We start from the raw sequence: 21,188 nt of genomic DNA, 5'->3' as shown, positions 1-21,188 counted from the left end.
CTAGGGGCGCGGGGACGCACTGTGTTGCAGGGCTGATTGGAAACCTGGAACCGGGCGGGAGTGTAAACTTTGAGGGATCTCTTTAGCGATGGAATTTTAAGCCCCTTCTCGAGCTCGTGGGGGAGAGTGCAGTACCAAGGGGGCAGTTTTTGACATATAGGATGTTGGTACTGGCCATGCGTTGGTTATGGTCCACTGTGAATTCAGAGCCAGAAACTCATACTATATTACACTTTCTATTAACAGCGGGTGAGGATGCACGCCTAATTAGCAAATTATATAGTGCTCTTACTGTGGCAACACTAACTTCACTGCGGAGACTGCCGACGAGGTGGGAGGAAGCAGTGGGAAAAGACTTGACGGATGTGGAATGGCAGAAAGTATTAGCGTACCCTCGGAGTGATTCCAGGAATACATGGTTTTGATATATCCAATACAAGTTTTTGGCATATAGGATGTTGGTACTGGCCATGCGTAGGTTATGGTCCACTGTGAATGCAGAGCCAGAAACTCATACTATATTACACTTTCTATTAACAGCGGGTGAGGATGCACGCCTAATTACCAAATTATATAGTGCTCTTACTGTGGCAACACTACCTTCACTGCGGAGACTGCCGACGAGGTGGGAGGAAACAGTGGGAAAAGACTTGACGGATGTGGAATGGCAGAAAGTATTAGCATACCCTCAGAGTGATTCCAGGAATACATGGTTTTGATATATCCAATACAATTTTGTACATCAGACATACCTCACTCCACAGAAGCTTAGAGTGATATATAGCGAAGAACCTAGAGGGTGCCCTAGATGTGACACGATGGACCCGGGCTTTCACCATATCATTTGAAAGTGCCATCCTATACAGATCGGTTGGAGGGGAGTACTTGCGGACGTGGAGAAAACACTTGATACGAAATTTAACTTAGATCCCTACCTATGTTTGTTGAGTTTACACAAGAGACCATCCTCCAAAAGGGTGGGCACAAGATTCCTGGATCTCGCCCTGGTCTTGTACAAGCGACGGATCACCAAGGCCTGGAAGTTGCTGATGGGCCCGCGATTGGCGGACTGGAGGCAGGATGTGTCAGTGTGGGCCCAGGCCAAATTTCAGGCGCTGCGCAGGGAAGAGGCCTGGGGTGTCAGGGCGCGGCCTCTGGCGCCACTCTGGAGAGACATTCTGGAGGAATGGGAAGCTCGACGGAGAGAAATGGAAGGAGAATTCTGGACTGGAGGGGAAGGGGCGCACCTTGAGGCTGGGTGAGATGTGGCCTAGGAAAAGGATGGCACATCAGGAGGCCATGACTGGCTAAATGCAATTGGGCTTAGATTATACTACTCTGCTGAGGGGGGGCATTGGACCCATCTCCCAGGCACCTAGCTCCAGTTTACTTGTATTATTTATCCCACTGACTACAGCTTATAAAGACAGCACACATTTTGTTATTTGATTTGCCGTTCTATTTCTTTTATTTCTTTCGATTGTTGAACTAGTTAACGTTTATAGGGTATGGTTTGGAAAGAAACGGAAGCCATTGAACCTCAAAGTAAAATGATGTCTGTAATTGGGCAGGAATTAGCAGAGGTGTGGGTCAAATTGCTGGACTGTAAACTGTTTGCGAGATGGGCGAAATGACTCTGTAAATGATTAGTATACATTGCTATATGAATGTAGATCCTAATGCATATCCTGCTATGTGGGGTCTACCCAGACACTGTTTCTTAACCACAGAAATACCAATAAACAAAAAAAAAATTAAAAAAATGGATAGCACAGGCACACATTTTGCATAAGTATAATCATAAGGAGCCTTTCCTCATTTGCGTAGTGCTTTACACCTGTGCAAATGAGCAAATGCTTTGCCTCGGTGCTCTAGCTGAATTACAGACAGAGGAAAAAGAACTGTCTGGAGGGACACTCACTCTGAACCAGTTTGAAGTGGCGCATAACCAGTCTGTTTACAAGGATGCCTTTCAAAAGGGGAAAAATAGAGTTTCACGGAGCCCCAGCACCCACCTACAAGTGGTGCTACCTCTAAGCAAGGTAGACCAGTATCTCCAAACATCCTTGCCACCTTTCACCAATGTGCTACCCCACTGCAGACCTAGGTTTGCAACTGTGGTGGTGACAGCACCATTTCCTGTAAAAGCCCACTGCCCAATCCTTCTCCCAATGTACTCTTTTAAAGGTACACAAGTGTGCTGTTAATGTAATGTCAGATGTCCTATTTTTGCCTGGTTACTAGTGCCTTCATGATCTGGGTAAATAAGCATTTTGAGGCATGTGCATTAGATTGTCTTTCAATTCATAAAATGTGTGCTGTGGGTTGATGGCAAAACGTGGTACGCAAAGCAGTTGTGGTCTCTGGGCCAGTCTTTGTTTGGAGAGCTGCTTCTCAATATGAAATTCATGAAAAACACTATGGACACTCTAATTTTGTCAACACAACTGTCTGTTTCCTGTAGGATTTTAAGGAATAGGATCCAAAAATGTAATACTATGCCAGTGTACCATGCCAGGCACAGTATTACAGTTTTGGATCTTATAATTTTATGAATTTTAGAGTCCTTTTATCATCAAAATCCACCAGACGGTTCAGATATATGCATTTTTAAAGCATTAAATAACTTTAATATGAACTAAATACAAGCACTGGCCAACAAAACATTGTTGAAAGAGTTAGGTCCTAATTTAAAAGTTGCCGCTACCAGTTCGCGATTTACATTTTGGCTGAAAATGCGTCCGTTGTTGCAACAGTCTAACCCGCCGTATTTGAATCTTGCAGGTCCCATAGATGAAAGCCGCATTCAGCCTCTGCCTCCACCAAGAAAGGTTGTCTGTGTCGACAGCGCCATAGGGAAAAGTTGCTGACAGCAAAACCCCAGACACCCTTCCCACCATGCAGTTTTGGATGTGCCGTACTGCCAAGAAAAAGTGGCAGTTTGACTTCAAGGTTTGAGATGGTGGATTGGGGTAAAAGAGGTGAAAACTCACCTTTTTCCTCCATTCCCCACTCCCATCTTTGACTGGACAAAACCAGACAACACCTGCCATACCTGGCACTGACCCACAGAGAAAAATTGAACCCCATGTTGCCGGGCTCGAAGGTAGGGATGCCGCATTGACAGGGTGTGTTGGGTGGGACCTGCACGGAAGGTCGGCCCACTCCAAACATAAACTTGTCATAGTAATTTTTTTAATGACTGTGACATGCATTTGTCAGGGTCATGAGTGGGTCAGACATAGATGGAGCCATACTGGTACACAACACATATGGCACAGAAACACAACTGTCATTATACTGCCAGTATTTATGGGCACATGAACGCTGGCAACACAATAATGGTACATTAACACCTGTCAACTGTCTACATGTGTTCATATTGTCGAGGGACCTGTACCTGTCATGTTGTGCTGCGAGTTGTGTGTGTGAGTCAGTACGTATGAATGTGATGTAGTTTGAGGTGGAGGGTCCTGGAGAGGGTGATGTGGTTGTGTTTGTAATTGTGTTACTTGCATGCGAGACCAATGTTGTTTGCATGATGTGTTGGAGTGTGACACATTCAGGTGAGTCTGGCAGACATAGTTGTGCTGTATGTAGTTTTGCTTGTGTGTGCGTTTGTTATGTCATTATGTTATAGGCATTTTGTCAGAGTCACCAGATCCTAGGGGTCTGTGCACATTCCCAACACTTCCACCACAAGACAGCTCCAATACTCTGATTAGATTTGTCACTGAGTCTAAGACAGTCCAAGTGGGGAAAAGGGGATTAGGAAGGGAACAGCTGGGAAGGAGACCTGTAGGAAGCAAAAGGTTAAAACACACAAGCATCAAAATAATCTCTCTTGAAATCAGTACTATGCTATGACTCTAAGCATCGTCATTCTAAATACATGAACAACCTTAAGAATAAATCTTATAATGACTAGACTTTTTTGATGACTGAATACCTGTGGGAGAAAACAAGAGGGGTTAAATATAACTTTCAGATTCAAATACTTACTTTGACATGAGAATCAGAAAACAATCTGAGTTATTTCTGAAACATCATATAAATCTTATTTTACGAATACATCTCAGGAACACAAGGCATTACTTCTAGAACTCTGGTCTTTTTGTGTGCTCTCAAAACATTGGAAAGTGGATTGCGCACATTGCAGGTTTTCAAATAAGTATTAAACACCATAGAAGGATTGTGCACCATGAATAACTCAACGTAGATTCAAGGAATAAATCATGTGACTTGTTAACTCGAAAACTTTCAAGTAAATGCCTTAGAATGATAGTGCACATTAAATAACATTAATTTAAGCACGAAGAAAGAATGGTGCGTCTTGCTGATTCGAATGCCACCATATAACTGCCAAGAAATGGTAGCGCACAATGAATAACATGAATTAAACACAAGGAAGGAATTGCGCGTCTTGCTGATTCGAATGCCACCATGTAACTGCCAAGGAGTGGTAGCGCACAATGAATTTCAAAGGTTAAATCAGTAGGAAGCGAAACGCGCATCTTGCCGATTCGAATGCCACCATAAAACTATCAAGGAATGGTACCGTACAATGAATCTCATGAATTTATCACAAAGAAAGAATTGTGCGTTTTGCCGATTCTAATGCCACCATGAAACTACCAAGGAAATGGTAGCGCACATTGAATATCATGAAGTACGCACAAGGAAAGAATCGTGCATCTTGCCGATTCGAATGCCACCATAAAACTATCAAGGAATGGTACCGTACAATGAATCTCATGAATTTATCACAAAGAAAGAATCGTGCGTCTTGCCGATTCGAATGCCACCATGAAACTGCCAAGGAAATGGTAGCGCACATTGAATATCATGAAGTACGCACAAGGAAAGAATCGCGCATCTTGCCGATTCGAATGTCACCATGAAACTGTCAAGGAGATGGTAGCGCACATTGAATATCATGAAGTACGCACAAGGAAAGAATTGCGCATCTTGCCGATTCAAATGTCACCATGAAACTGCCAAGGAAATGGTAGCGCACATTGAATATCATGAAGTACGCACAAGTAAAGAATCCTGCATCTTGACGATTTGAAGGCCACCATGTAACTGCCAAGAAATGGTAGCGCACAATGAATATCACAAATTAAGCACAAGGAAAGAATCACGCGTCTTGCCGATTCGAAGGCCACCATGTATCTGCCAAGAAAAGGTAGCGTTTAATGAACAACATGAGTTAAACACAAGGACAGAAATTGCGCATCTTGCCAATTCGGATGCCAGCATGCAAAATTAAAGTAATGAAAAGTCCGAACGCACATTCACACATGCAAGAGCAAATTATTTAGCAAGAAAAATTAGGCCCAAGAATTCGAGCGTCATTGATACGGAGTCGGGGGCCCAGCCCATCCTCAGTCTTACTGCCCTGATCAAGAACCACCCAGCGAGTGAAAGGGCGAGGCCTGGAAAATCAAAGTAGGCCACCTGAACAGAAGCTCAGGAAGTTGCTGCTGCTCTGCACCCGGACCTCTGAATAGTGAGCACGTGGAGCTGGGCTGGCTCCCTTTTATAGAGTCTTGGCCCAGCCTACAACCACACCCAGGCATGCTGCAGGGAAAGCTTCGAGATGGCCCTGGAAAGGGACCACACCCTGACTCACTCTGAAAGCCTGCAGCAATACATTGCAAATGGACAGTATTTATAAGCACCTTAACAATGATTCTTCAGGATTGAATTCTGCAATGTAAAAGGTTAAACAATAACATATCATCACAATGCATAAATTACATTATCTTGAGAGTGTTGGGTTTTTGCATTCTAGTCGCCTGTAGAGAGCGCACTGTCCTGGTGTTGACATATTTATAGAGCACGCAAAACCCAAGGGTATCAAAGTGCTGGCAGAAACCCACTCAGATCGGAGAAACACTTATTCAATCAAAGCCATTGTGGGTAAAAAATACAGGTTTTAATTGTTTTTTAAAAGTATAGAAGATTTCCTCATCTGCAATGTAGGACGACAGGGTATTCCATAATTTGGCAGCTCCACTGAAAAAAGCCCTTCTTCCCCATCTGGCTCTACGAAATCTAGGGACAGTTGCCAGTCGGCAAGAGGAAGATCTGAGAGATCTTGCAGGCACAAACCAGTGAAACATGGCATTAAACTGTTCAGTGTTATTAAAATAGAGAGCTTTATCAACCATAATAAAGGCCTTGAAAGCAACTCTCTTTTTGATGAGAAGCCAGTGAAGAGCCTGCAGAACTTCCCCAGCTGAAGCATGTCTGGGAATGTTTAGAATGAGCTAAGCAGCAGCATTTTGAGTCACCTACAGCTTGTTAATACCTCCCTTATCCATTTTAAGATAGAGGGGATTACAGTAATCTAGAAGGGATGTGATAAGGGCAATGACAAAGTAGTTCTTTAGGAATGAAAGGGTGAATCTTCCTTAGTACTCTGATAATATGAAGACAGGCATTGAATGTGAGACTATCTTAGGTGTTTAAGTTCAAGAAATTATTTCCCCAGATTTCTTGAAGAATCCACAGGGGTGGGAAGAGGACCACACTCCTCAGGCCCCCAGATATCAGACCATATTGAGTTCTGGGCATCAAAGAACAGCACCTCTGTCTTTCCAGCATTGAGTTTCAGAGCATTGCTGCTCATCCATTTCTCAATGCTGAACATACACTGCCTAAAAGACTGGCTGTCAGGGGTCACACTGTTGGAGATTGTCACAAGTATCTTCGTATCATCAGCATAAGATTGAACCTCAAAGTTAAGGGACCGGACCAAGGCTGCCAATGGCGTCAGATAAATATTAAAAAGAGTCGGACTCAACGCTGGGCCCTGGGGGATGCCACAAAGAAGACTGAAGGTGTCAGCCTTCAAATTTCTACTGTTGACCACCTGGACCCTGTCAGTAAGGAAGGAAGATAGTAGACTGAGAGCACGTCCACCAACCACAATCTCCTCCAGCTGTTGAATCACCCAAACAGGCCAAACCGTGTCAAATGCAGAAAACAAACTGAGTAAGAGTAACATGGTTACGCCCCCGATCAACGTGACACCAGATATTGTCAGTTACTGCCACAAGAGCGGTTTCTGTATTGTGGCCGGATTTAAAGCCATTTTGTGAGGGATCCATGGCACCCTGTGTTTCAATAAAATCAACAAGTTTTTGATTTAAAATTGTTTCTATGGCTTTGGCAGGAAAAGGAAGCAAAGAGACAGGGCAATAGTCCTTGAAATCAGCCAGGTCAGCATTGGTTTTTTTCAAAAGAGGGGTAACAGATGCACATTTCCAAGCAGTAGGAAACATGCCTGTTTAAAGAATATCCCTGAATGTGTTTTGCAGGAAATCTGCAATAGTCTCAGGGGCCAGATGGAAAATTGTAGCAGCACAAGGATCTAGCGGAGACCCAGATTTTATCCTCAAAAGTAGCTCCTTGATCTCTTGGGGGGATATTACAGGAAAATCCAACTATTTTTGCCCAATGTAGTCAATTATAGTGTGCAGGGAGCATGAGGTGGGTGCAAGATCAAAAGCAGAATATAAATCAAGCATCTTATTTCTGAAAAATCACACAGAAATTTTGAGAAGTAGAGACCTGACCCTGGGCGGGAGGGGCGGCAGGATATTTAAAGGGTTTAAACAGGCATTTAGAGGAATTAATGGCTGTCCTGATTTTATTTCTATAAAAGGCAGTTTTCACAGTTTTAATGGCTAATTTCTATTGAGACAGCAGGGTCTTGTGCTTAATTTTTTCACTGCATTTTTTCTCAGTGTTAGAGGTAAATAACCATTTGCGCTCCTGTCTTTGACATTTTAGGCATAACTAATTAAGTTCAACCATGATCCAGGGAGCAGATAGTTTCATCCTACACACTGTTCTTAGAGGGGCAATATAGTCTAGGGAGGAGGAAACCCAGGTGTCAAAACTTTAGCCCTGGGAATATACTATGCTATGTTTGGAAGCATGAAGGGCTTGCTCAAAACTACCAGTGGTAATTTTACTCCCCGATCTACGGTGAATCAACTTTCTATGGTGGGCATTAGGTACACAATGTCTCAAGATGATGCTAAAGATTATAATGTAATGGTCAGTCCAGCTCAAAGGCCTGATTTCATTAATGGACAGATCCGGATCTCATCTAAGCTCTCTTTTTGGGCTAACACCCTAATGGCTATCTAAGGGCTGGGTGGCCATCCAAGGGCAGGAGGTCACACCTCACTCTGCATAAACTACTTTTGTGCCTGAGCCTCGGAGTAATTCACGTATCTTCACAGGTGGTCAGAAAGGTGTCTGTGTGCCAGGGCCTTTGTGAGGTCAGTAGACTAGCTGGGGGACAGTGTGGCAACGTTGGTTAGCTTTGAAAGTGATGTAAATGTCGACTTGCCAATCAAGTCGCATTTAACACCATGATTAATTTAGTGAGGTCACTAGACTAGCTAGGACACAGCGTGGCTTCTTTGCTTTGCTTTTAAAGTCATATAAATGTCAACTTGCCAATCAAGTCGCATTTAACACCATGATCAGGAGTAAGCCGGGTTGAGATGCCAACTGGTAACCCTATGTTTATCAATTGGGCTACTAACTTTATCCACAGCAAAAAACAACAATTGGAAGTGTTGCTGTTAAGATATATTAAAATATAAGCCCTATGTAACAAAATACAGTTCCCTGCCAAGCGCTCTATAGGCCTTCAGTTAGAAATAGGGTCTCTAGTTGGCAGAGGTATACACCCTTGTCCAAGTAGGGACCACAATCCTAGTCAGGGTACGTCACACACAATACAAATTATCCTGTGCTCACCTTCTGGTAGCTTGGAACTGAGCAGTTAGGCTTAACTTAGAAGGCAATGTATAAAGTATTTATGCAATAAATCATGCATTAACACAGTGAAAACACCACAAAAATACACCACACAGGTATAGAAAAATATATGATATTGATATGATTAAACTAAGGTCAAAATGATCAAGATTTGAGAAATATCACTTTTGCAATGATAAGAAGAGTCTTATGTTCTTAAAAATCAGCAATTGTCTCTTGTGTGCACAAACTACCTGGTTTGTGCCAAAATTACATGTGCTGGATTTCCCAATGCGCATAGACGATATGTTGACTTTTCCCACACTGCAAGGGCTTTGCATCGATTTCCAGCGTACAGTCCTGAATCCTCACTGTGATGTGGGATGATGCGTGGAAATCCTGGGCATGCAGAGCAAATCCACAGATGGTGCGTCGATCCGGTGTGGCGATGCATCAGAGTTTTTGTTGCACAGCAGTTGCTATGTCGATTCCTCATGCAGGAAGCCGGGCTGTGTCGTTCCAGCTCGGTGATGCATTGATCTAGTGTGGCTGTGCGTCGAAGTTCAGGCTGCAATGCAGGTGCTGCGTCGATCTCCACTCAAGGAGTCGGGCTGCGTCGTTCCAGTTTGGTGGTGCAGCAGTTTTCTCTCTGCAGGGTGGGTTGTGCATCGATTCTGGCAGGCTATGTGTTGATTTGCACAAGGAGTTTCCTTGAAGAGAAGTCTTTTGGGCCCTGAGACTTCAGGAAACAGGAGGCAAGCTCAATCCAAGCCCTTGGAGAGCGCTACTCAGCAGAGGCAGAGGCTGGCAAGGCAGCAGGGCAACAGTAAGGCGGCAGACTTTCACAGCAAAGCAGTCCAGATGAGTCCTTTGGGCAGCCAGGCAGCTACTCTTGACAGGTTGCAGGATCTGGTTCAGAATGTCTCTCCCAGGAAGAGTCTGAGTTGGTGGGGTCAGGGACCCAGTTTATACACCCAAAAATGCCTTTGAAGTTGGGGAGACTTCAAAGAGTGGTTTTCAAGTGCACAAGGTCCCTTTTCAGTACAGGTCTGTCTACCAGGGTCCAGGTAAAGGTTTGGCAGTCCATTGTGTGAGGGCATGCCACTCGCCTTTGAAGTGTAAGTGTGAAGCCCCTTTACCTTTCCAGCACAGGAAGACCCATTCAGTATGCAGATGAGTGCAGGTGTGACTGAGTGTCCTGTGTTTGTGATTGTCTGGGTGAAATGCACAGGGTAGCTGTCAACCAGCCCAACCCAGACGTGGATTGGAGACAGGCTGTAAGGCACAGATGGATTTTAAGTGCTTTCTAAAAGTGGCATTTCCAAAATAGTAATATAAATTCTAACCATACCAATAAGTAGGATTTTCTACTACCATTCTGGCCATACTAAACATGACCTATTTACCCTTTTCTGATCAGAATCTATCACTCAACCCGTTTACGAGGGTAGCCCTAATGTTAGCCTATGAAAGGAGTGGGCCTCACAGCAGTAGAAAACAAATTTAGGAGTTTCCCACTACCAGGACATATAAAATACACAGGTATAAGTCCTGCCTTTTTTCTACAGAGCACCCTGACCTATAGGTTGCCTAGGGCCTACCTTAGGGGTGACTTATATGTAGAAAAAGGGGAGTTTAAGGCTTGGCAAGTAATTTAAAGTGCCAAGTCAAAGTGGCAGTGTAACTGCACACATAGGCCTTGCAATGGTAGGCCTGAGACATGGTAAAGGGGCTACTTATGTGGGCGGCACAATCAGTGCTGCAGAACAACTAGTAGCATTTAATTTACAGGCCCTGGGCACATGTAGTGCACTTTACTAGGGACTTCAAAGTTAATAAATATGCCAATTGGGTATAAGCCAATGGTACCATGTTTTGAGGGAGAAAGCATATGGACTTTAGCACTGATTAGCAGTGGTAAAGTGCGCAGAGTCCTAAAACAAGCAAAAACAGTGTCAGAAAAGGGGAGGGAGGCAGGCAAAAAGTTGGGGGACACCTTCCTTAGAAGAGATTTATATACTGTTGAGGGATAGGGTGGCTTTGCCATTGAGGTTAATGGCAGAGTCGAACTGACAGTGTAAGCACGGTCCTTCCAGAATTCAGTGGCAGGCTGGAGCCATTCTGGACATTTTTGCATAGGGTGGCACAAACAGTGTTTCAGGCCTGAGGTGACACTCTGCCTTTCATACTCTGGGTACCATATACTAGGGACTTATAGGTAAGTCAGTACTTGGGGAGTTCCCAATTTAACATACCTTTTGTAAAGGGACTGAACACTGGCACAGAGGTCTAGAAAGCAGGCCTGAGTGTACTATTAGAGTCGGAAAATCAACAGCTAATGACCTAAATGGGGCCAAAAACTGGGGGCGAACCTTCAAAATGTCTGCTTCCCTTCAGACGGGAATCCCTGGACTGGAAGCGTTCCACACATGGTTGGCTGTATCCCTGTGCATCATTTATGTTGTTACATTTTTGGGTACTGGTACTTACCTATCTGCCATAACAACAGCGATCAAGCGTCACAGGCCCATGTACTTATTGATTGCCATGCTGTGCTGTTCTCACCTGGTTTTATCCTCTTCCATCCTTCAAAAAATCCTGTTCCTCTTCTGGTTTAGGGGTGAAGTCATCCATCTGAGTGCTTGCCTCTTTCATATGTTCCTTGTAGATGTCTTTGTAGCAGTGAAGTCAGGCATTGTTTTGTGCATGGCAATTCACCATTTTGTAGCTGTTTGCAAACTCCTGAGGTATACCACTATTGTAACAAATATGGTAATTGAAAAAATGGCCCTGAATGTCTGCTCATTGCAGGAGCCCTAACCATCACATTGTAACTAACAATACTCAGGGTGCCATTTTTGCAGTAGGTACATTCCCCTTTATTCTGTGCACACAGAGCTGTGGCAAAGCTTTTCCATGTTGATATCACTGTCAACAATCTCTACGGATTGATAGCCACGCTTTCAGTGGCAGCAAAGGACTTTCCATGCATCGGTGTGTCCTACGTGCAGATACTCAGGATAGTGCTGCAGCTCCCTTGCAAATACCAATACAAGGCATTCAACACACGCATTGCCCATATCTGCGTGATATCACTATTCTTGTACCTGTACTTTTCTTCCTTGTTCTGCCATTATCAAGTGCCTTAATTTATGAAGGAAAAATGAAAGAGAAATCACTCTGCATCCTGCAAATGTTTCAAATGAAAAGATCCATGCTTACTTTGACTGGTTGTTGTCCTTTTTCATCTTATAGCTGGGGCTTGCTGATTGTTTTCACCTGAGCTCTGCAATTTGGCGGATGGTACGGGAGAAAGGGTAAATCAGCACCTTCTATTGTTAATGGTGAAGACATTTCTAGGTAGGCCCTGCCCCTTTTGTCTTTCCCTGATTGTTAATCAACTTGGGGACTCTGGCCCATGGCCAGGAGGTTGCAACTGCTGAAGAAAATCACCCACCCACCAGGCCTTCTGCACTGAGTCATACAAGTTGCCAGAGTGAGGAGTGAGTTCATGATCCTGCACCAATTCTGAAGATGCTTCTGGTGTGATAATAACAAGGGCACCATCTGGCACAGCACCGAGCTGTGTTTCCTGAGGACAGGTAACACAAGACCTGGAGTGAAAGACTGAAAAACTGCATCTTGAACTGTAAAGATAAGACTGAGGAACTAACCTTGTTCACATGAATCCTTTTTCAGGTCGAATGGACTGACCTAAAGGCTCCCTAATCACACCCTGTACTGAACTGGCATTAATGTGTGCAATATTATTATGTTTTGCTTTGACATTAAAGTACATTAAACCCTTTGGCTGCTCACCCTTGTTACCCTGGGAGTCAAGTGTGGAAGGGTTGTTCTTGGACCAGTTTGCAGAGCCATAGTTAGAGTGAGTGAATGAGTGAGTGAGACAAATAGAAGTTAGTGAATGGATAGTCAAGGAGAGGTTGTGTAGATATCCCATGTGACACATGGCAGGTATTGTTTAGTGAAGAACTCCTCAAAATGTGTCTGAGAAATAAACTATTGATATTGACAATGAAGAAATGCAACCTCTAGTCTCATTCCTGCTTTTAACTCTGAGTTTTAACAACACAGTTGACAGACAGAAGTATTGTCTCTAATATACTTACAGTGGGATTTACGTTCATCTGCTTTCAATCATTGGTTCCTTGACTTAGCTTCTGTCAGCAACTGTCTCAAAACATTGTCAATCTCATCTTAGATTAGGTCAGAGGAGGGTATGTCTATTGTTGTTTTCTATTGGTTGTTTGGGCTATCATTCCACACCCTAGAAGAGTTTGCCTTGTATTTTTGAGAACTATTTACCATTTTGAAAATACACACAACCATCCAACTTTTTGTCACACTAAGTTCTTTATCTCATACTTGAAATGTACATAGAATGCAATAAATCTTTCTTGTACTGCTGGAGTCATTTTTTAAAGATTCTATTGCGGGTTGACGGACAGCCTGCCAAATATCACACATAAGGTAACACATCTGCTGTTTTGCTAATGCTTTTTTTTTTTTTTAAATCCTGCCTCAACGCATGATCATAATTAATTGTGCTAGTCAAATGAATCTCCTAACATTTTTACTTTCCAGACTCCCAAGACTAAACCCCGGCCTCTGCTGGATGTACACCAATCAGGGACTGAGTATGCACAGGTTAATATATGGCTGTTTATGCTGCAGGTTTGTGGACAGTACTCATATTCAGTCATGTGTGTGCATGTAGTTCATTATGCTGTTGTCTCGTCAGGATGATAGAGGCCCTTGCTGCATCATTCACCATAGGCCTGACCCTTCCATTCCATTTTTTAGAGGCCCAGAAGAGTCCCATGTCCCATTCCGTGACCTGCAGCAACGACCCCACAGATTTGTTTTTACATCTCATTTGCCTCAGCCGTGTGTATGGTAAAATCAGCACCTGCACAAGCCCCGTTTAAGCACCAGGGATCACCAGGACAACTGCGTACCAGGACCCCATGGACCTGGTCGAAGTGAAGTGACTGTTGTGGCCTGGTCCTAGGGCTTGCAAAACCTTAACCCAGCAAGGGTTCCCCACAGCTCGACCTCTAAGTGGTTGTACGTCACTAATGGCATCCCTGCTTTTGATTTCAATGTGAGTTATGTTCAGCACCACAGACAGTAGGGACAAGTCTGCACACGGATGCCATGGGCCAGGTGAAGCTGCTCTGACTGTTGTGATCTGGTCCCAGGGACTGCGCTAGCTTAAACCCCCCCAAGGGTTCCATGCAACTCGTCTCTTTTAGTGCATTTTTGCTACAGATGATATTTTGCCTTTGACTTCAATGCAACTTTTGAACACCATTTCTGCAGTGAATTTCTGTTGCTTCTAAAATTTATAACTTTGATTCTACTGTACTTATACTGTTCATCTTGGTGTCTAAAGTTATATAAAAATAAGCTCTCTCTTTTCTTTCGAGTCCTATCAATTACTTATCGTCCAGGGTTGCGCTGTGAGATGCTTAACACATGTACCTCTAATTCAGGGGTCTTCAAACTGGGGAGAGGGCCCCCCTAGGGGGGCCTCAAGTGATCCCAGGGGGGCTCCAAGCTCTGGTCAAAAAAGTCATTACACAAATAACAGTGTTTTGTTTTAAGCAAAAACATGTTGTTGCATTTTTAAAAAGGTAACAGTACTTAAATGCAATGTTTAAATACATCTAGACATATTTAAACATATTTAAAAATGTCCATCTTTATAAAATAATTGTGAAAAAATTCTGAAGGGGGACCAATGAGTTTTATTTTTCAACTGAGGGGGGCGCGGCATTAAAAAGTTTGGAGACCACTGCTCTAATTAAAGGCTGACTGCTCTTTGCCACTCTACCAGGACTGAACTAGGGATTTATTAGTGTGAATCCAAGTACCATCTCGGAGTATTACTTTGTGAGGACTAACCCCCACACCACATTCTTATATTAGTGTTCCCGCTGTGGGATATTGAGCTTGTGTTTCACAGTACCACTTGCTCATAAGTGTGTTTTGATTGAGAAATCCACTAAATTGACTTAAGTATCAAAACATATTTTTACATATTTTTTTGCGATTTTTCTAATTGGTTTGTAAAGGATCTGGATGAACCTCCATTCCATCAGATAATCAATAGGGGTCGAAATTTAGGAATTTTTGCTAAAAGTTTTTCCAAATTTTTAATAAGATCCCAACTCTTAAGTTAACAAGCACAATGGATGCTGATAAGAGTCTTGACTTGTCCATCGGGCCAGCCCTCAGCATCAGTGATCCGAGAGCCTTTTGCAAAGCTAGAGGCATTGGCTATAGAGCTACAGCCAAAAGGGATGACATGGAGAAGGCCCTCAGCCTCTAAAAGAAGAAAGAGTAGAGAGGGAAGCTTCTTCCTCAGAAGGTGAACCTCTTGAGTTAGAGAAAGAGACCCTAGTCCCAGAAGATGAAGGGGAGGAAAGTGGACACCATGACTCTCAACTCTTCCCCAGAACCATCTCACCAGTGGAAAGTGATAGAAACTACTCTGGTGCCCCCCCCACCCATTGGTAGGGTGGCTAGGACCCTTGAGGACACATTTAACCAAATCTCCTTGGAGGAGAAAAAGCTTGGACTTGAGGAGAAGAGAAGAGACTAGCTCTTGAAGAGAGAAGGGTTAGGCTGGGCCCAAGGGCAGTGGAAGCAAAAAGAAACCAAGGGAGAAGGATGACTCCGTTGATCCAAAGATCCACAAAGGGACTGTCTCCAAGTTTAGTGATGGTGATGACATTGATAAATGGTTTGCAGCCTTTGAGAGGGCCTTCAGAAAGAGTAGGTTAGGTCATCAACACTGGGGCTCTCTACTTTGGGAGTTATTCCCAGTTGAGAGCAGAGACACACTACCTGAGAAAGTGCCTGAGTCCTACACACTTATGAAGGAAACCCTCATAGAGGGGTTTGGACTCACCACTGAAGAAATATAGACTGAATGTTTATGGACCCCTGGTTGGTCTTGGTGGACTCCTTGGTCAAAACACTGGAGGGCTGGATAAATGGTAACAGGGTTGATACATACGATGAGCTTTATACTTCAATTATGAAAGAATACATTTTGACAAACTGTACATCAGATAAGTTATATCAGCATCTAGTGGATTCATCACTTTCTAGTTCTGGGGAGTTGGCTAAGAAAGCTCATAAGTGGGTTAGGTCAAGAGTATCCAAAAAGACCCACAGTGTGACTCTAAGAAAGGGGGATCAGGCCCACAAAAAGCAAAGGATGGGGATAGTACGCCCACCTAGGAGACTCCCTCAAGATCCCACAACCCTAAAAAGAAGAAAAGCAAGACTCAACCCAACTCTGACAAGCAGAGGCAGGGTGACCTAGGGCGTAAAAACCTCTTAGGCAACAGGCTGTATTTTGACTGTCAGAAGGCAGGTCATTTCAGAGGGGATGCAGCATGCCCTAAAAAGGTGGTTAGCACTGGGTTGCCCAGAATAGCCATAGGAAAGGAATCCTCAGATCAGGAGGTTATTTTAGCTTTGAACTGGGAGAAAGTTCATATGGTGAGCTGGTGATCCCCGAGGGTGGTAGCAGGCACTTCCACCCCATTCAGGTGAATGGGATCCCTGCCATTGGCCTGAGAGAAACATGAGCCAGTCCCACCATAGTAGTGGCAGATTGATAGGTTGGTGTCCCCAGATCAGTTTGTGCTAGGTGAGACAGAGAAGATAAACATGATTCCTGGGTAGGACACAGATAGACCTGTAGCCATAGTGCCCCGAGAGAGGGAGGGTGCCCTTAGCCTGTGTAAGGTGGTGATCCATTCAGACCTCCTCTTAGATTGTATCCTAGGCAATGGCTTTCCAGAGGTTGGTCTGATCCCAATGAGAGAAAGCCCCAATGTGGAAACTGGAAAGGGTTCACTTGCCCTAAAAGAAGTCCTGAAAATTCAGATAGCTGTCAAGCAGAAGGTTGTCTCCCCTGTACTGACAAAACAAAGAACACAAGAAGGGAGTCTGCCACAGGAAGTGGTAAACCCCCACTGTAAAGAGCACAGGAGGTTCCAAGACCCACTGTTAACCCTAGAGCAGCTCAACCACCTGTCAGTGGAGAGCTAACGGTCTGGTTTTGGATTCTGACAGCTGTCATTAGCCTCTGTTGGGTGCCTGCTATCATGGCAGCCCTGTACTTGGAATGGGAGGCAGGCCCCATAGCCAAAAGCAAGTTAGGCCTCTTGACCATGTTGGTCATGGCACCAACCTATGTGGGGGATCTCTGTGGGCAAGCTAGGTGTTACCTTAGCAAAAGTAGGAGAAGATGAGGTGGACAGCACACCACCCTGACTAAAAGGGGAGAGTGAAAAAGACAAAGATGTAGGGAAGGTTCAGTTTAAAATGGGTCCTATTTCTGTTGAGATGGGTCTACTACCCAGAGGGAATGACCTAGACTGAAAGACATAAGGCAGAGTAGGCCCAGTAATATTACAGCCAGTTTTCTTTATATTCTTCCTCACCTGACAGGCCAGATAAGCACTCCGACGGGCTGGGGTGAGTCTCCTGAGCTTGTTGGCTGAGTTCGGGGTTGTGTAAGAAAACTGAGCTCTTTGCAGCTGCAGCCACATTTGTCCCTCATTTGAACCCCAAGATGCTGTTTTTTGACCCTGTCAAGGAGCAGCTGACATGCACCCAAGTTGCCCACCGGTTTGCCACCCTCCTTTGTGCTCTAGCAGAGCTGCCTGTGCTTTTTTTCACACCTGCTGCTGTCAGCCCGACCTCCACCAGGCAGCCTCAGTGCTCCCAGAGGTCAGAAACAAAAGGCTGAGGCAGGCAGAAGGTAACACCTCCCGCCCCCCCCCAGGCTAGTGAATAGAGCCATCAGGGCAGTGAGCTTCAAAGGCTTCATTGCCCAATAGCCATCAGCATCGTCCTCCAGCAAGGGAACAGCCCCCCCCGCCCCCAGACCCCTGGCGCATTTGCTCATGTACAGGTGGGAAATTAGGTATGCAGGACTGTGCACACCCACAACAGGCTGACCACACCTCTAAGGTGAGCAGTCCGGTCTGTACACTAAATTTTGATTTCTATCATCTTAGAAGTGACAGAATAGAGGGTTCTGGGTAGCTAAAGGTGATCTATCCCTCCAGATGTGGTCACCTCAGGGGCAGAATAGCTGTAGGATCTAGCTGCCCATTGGTCACTGGTTTCCACACCCCTAACTCTCCTAAATCAGGATTTAAGGGACACCCCTGACACCAGAACCTCAGATCTGAAGGACTAATTTCAAAGGAGGACACAGAGAAGTTCTGCATCACTGACAAGCAGACTTTGTCACTGATCCAAAGCAAAAGAGGAAAAATGTCCTTGAGGCAAAAGATTTGGAACTGCATGATCAACCTTTGTCCTTGGCTGAAACTCATCACTAAAGACTGGAGGGACCCCTTTGGAAGTCAGAAGTTCCCCACTGTCTCCCTTGCACCAGTTCCCTGTGAACTACTGGTAAAAAGACGCTCTGGGGACACCCGAGGGGTCGACTGGATTGAGTTAGTGAAGTGCATCGTGGGTGTCATAGTCTGGTCTTCTGCAAAGTTACAGCCTGCTACCACAATCCCCCAGACCTTCAGAAATCTCCAAAGCATTTAGCTATATTTACCGCTACCAAGGCTTATTGATCACCAGCCAGTTGACTGACCCCTCAACTTGACGCTGCAAGAGGAGATCACTGCCCAGCACTTATGACTGACTTTAGCAATGAACCCAAAGCTGAGTTTCTGCATCCCCTTTGTGACAGCACTGTGTATGGTAAAATCCGCACTGGCGCAAGCCCATTTCAGCACCAAGGACAGCCAGGACAAATCTGCACTGGGGCCCCAAAGACCTTGTATAAGGAACTGACTGTTGTGGCTTCGTCCTAGGATCCATACAACCTTAACTCTGCAAGGGTTCCCCACAGCTCAACATCCAAGTGGTTGTTTGTCATCAGTGCCATCCCTGCCATTGACTTCAACTCGAGAATACTTAGAAGGTTAAAGTTCATTGATTATTTCTACATATATAAGTACAGACCACTCCTTAGTGCGTTGACATTTCTCAGGGTATTTTGAGGGCCTCCTCAGGACATATAACAAGGACCAACAAGGCATGTAAGTTCCCCAGTAATCTAAGGCAAGGTCTGTCAAGACCCACCCATCCTGCTTTGTCCCAAACATTATTCTTGTATCATAAAGTACAATGATTAATCCATACCTTTTAGAGTACATAAGAAAATACAGATCCATGTATGAATAAGTTTTTCAACCTACTACTTCATGTATCAATCCAACAAATATCCTTTCTTTTTATAGAATTTCAATTGATGGTTACTGATGCCATGAATAGTCGTTTTATATTTCATTTATGCAAACCCTGCTTTATTATCTTCATGAATTAAATCAATATTCCCAAGAACAACCATGAATGCACATATTTGTTACAATACCAGAAATATGGTGTCAACGTGAAAGACCTCGGTTGGTCACCTCCTTGAACATGCACCTACTTAATGCTATAACATCGATTAGAAACCGCCTCTAGGCCAATTAGTACCATTATCATATATCCAATTACTATCTTATTATGAAGAATGTTGCCATTATTGCTTAAATGGTAGAATTTATAGCTTAAGCACGTCACAGTGTAACCATGGGTCAACAACATCACCAAGCATTAACTTTCATTTACAACATTTCCATACAGTCAATACCTCTGAAACAATTGAGGAGAACTATAGTGAGGAAAAGGATTAATAACGCTACACTGGAACAAGATTTATATATGGAATAAGCATTGACCACTAATGTGCCTGGGACCAAATACCTGCTGATTGTAGGGTTAGGACATATTGAGTGCCAAATTGCTACACTCTACATGGTCTACATAGTTCACACCTGTATTAGCAGTGTGTAGTAGACAAGTACTGCCTATCTAGGGCTGTATTATACAATGTGGTACATTCTCCTTGTTTTAGCCAGGTGCTCCTTTCAAAAGTTGCACCCGGTGCAAACAAGGAGAATGAGTGGTATCGGTTTGAATGCTTTGCCCTAGTACAGTCTGAAATTTGTGCCGCCCTGTGGGCAGTGCATTCAAGTAAAAAAATAAGCAGCTTTAAAACAGCTGCTCCGTGTTTCACTATGCAGGTGACAAACATGGCTGCACTTTTAAGGGGGATTAGAGATCCCCTTGCAGGTGGGTGCAGCGAGTGACTACACCCACCTGCAAGGTGATGTCTGGGGGTCCATATGGCCCCCAATCCACCCTCCAGAGAGCTGTCATCAGGTTGCATACTTTCAGTGCACCCACTTATAGCTACTTTGCCTCTGTGCCCGTGTGTATAATATGGCACACACACAGAGGCAAAACGATTATCTCATATGCATGGGGTCACACCCCCATGCAAATGAGGAAATTCCCTCCAGTGAGAGCGCAGGTGCTATATGTGTGACAGAGCTATCTGTATTACAGAAAGGTCCGCACAAGCATCTGCAGCCCTTTCTGTAATGCCAAAGTGCTCCAAGGGTGCACAAAGTGTGTGCACATGACCATTGTGTCCCTGGGGCACTTTCCAAAATAAGGCCCCAGGAGCTTCCCATCAGTGAGGATGCTTACACTCATATATTTCAGCGATCTATTAGAAGCAAGTGCAGTCTTTATGGAGAGTCCAACTGGTGAAGTCTCACTTAAAAGGAAACTCTTTGAAAGACACCAATAAAATACATGTCTGTGTGTCTGGGAGAAATGAAAGTATCACCCCTTGGATTATTTCCAATATAATCTTCCTGTGGGGAAGATCATACCAGTGAATCTCAAAAAATGAAGACTGAGTTAACTGAGAAACGTACATGGGTTGAATGTTGCTATACTTAAGGAAGGACTGACAACTTATTCAATGATGGTTGCTATCTTATAATTGTAAGGGCCAGGAGTAGCAGGCCCTTACAGTGGTAAGGGATGTTAATAAATAGCACAGTATTGAGCTCTGGTGGAATCCATACATAAGCATGTAACTTGGTAGTAAGCACCAGTTTTGCTTTACTACTGACCGAGACAAAATACACACACTGAAAAGAGTCAAAAAGATTCTCTGGAATGCGCTTCTTAGTCTAAAGAAGACATTTAGTAAATCACTTTGCAAGGCTCGTGAAGGAAGGTCAGTACAACTGAAAGTGCACCTTAAATATATGCAACAATAAAGTGAGAACATGTACAAAGAATCTTCAATCTATAAACAGCAAATATATACATGCAAAGATACAAATACCTATATTTGTATGTATATATATATATGTATATATATATATATACAAATATATACATATATGTATATATATATACATATATATATATACACACACATAGATATATATATATATATGTGTATATATATCTATGTATAT

The 21,188-nt window shown here is 43.9% G+C and overlaps 1 protein-coding gene across 1 annotated transcript in view; it reads right to left on the bottom strand.

Annotated features, from left to right (window-relative positions):
* Positions 1 to 3,924: 3,924 nt before the first annotated feature.
* LOC138249397 (olfactory receptor 52E4-like) overlaps positions 3,925 to 21,188 on the bottom strand; it is a 51,748-nt gene continuing 34,484 nt past the window's right edge. The window contains exons 3-4 of the mRNA XM_069203357.1: positions 12,249 to 12,379; positions 3,925 to 3,949 (exon numbers count right to left, since the gene is read on the bottom strand). Coding sequence (XP_069059458.1) covers positions 3,925 to 3,949; positions 12,249 to 12,379 — 156 coding nt within the window. The remainder of the gene's footprint in view (positions 3,950 to 12,248; positions 12,380 to 21,188) is intronic.

Source organism: Pleurodeles waltl, chromosome 8 (assembly GCF_031143425.1).
Source record: "Pleurodeles waltl isolate 20211129_DDA chromosome 8, aPleWal1.hap1.20221129, whole genome shotgun sequence".
Lineage (NCBI taxonomy): Eukaryota > Metazoa > Chordata > Amphibia > Caudata > Salamandridae > Pleurodeles > Pleurodeles waltl.
This window is presented reverse-complemented; position numbering and strand designations above follow the sequence as displayed.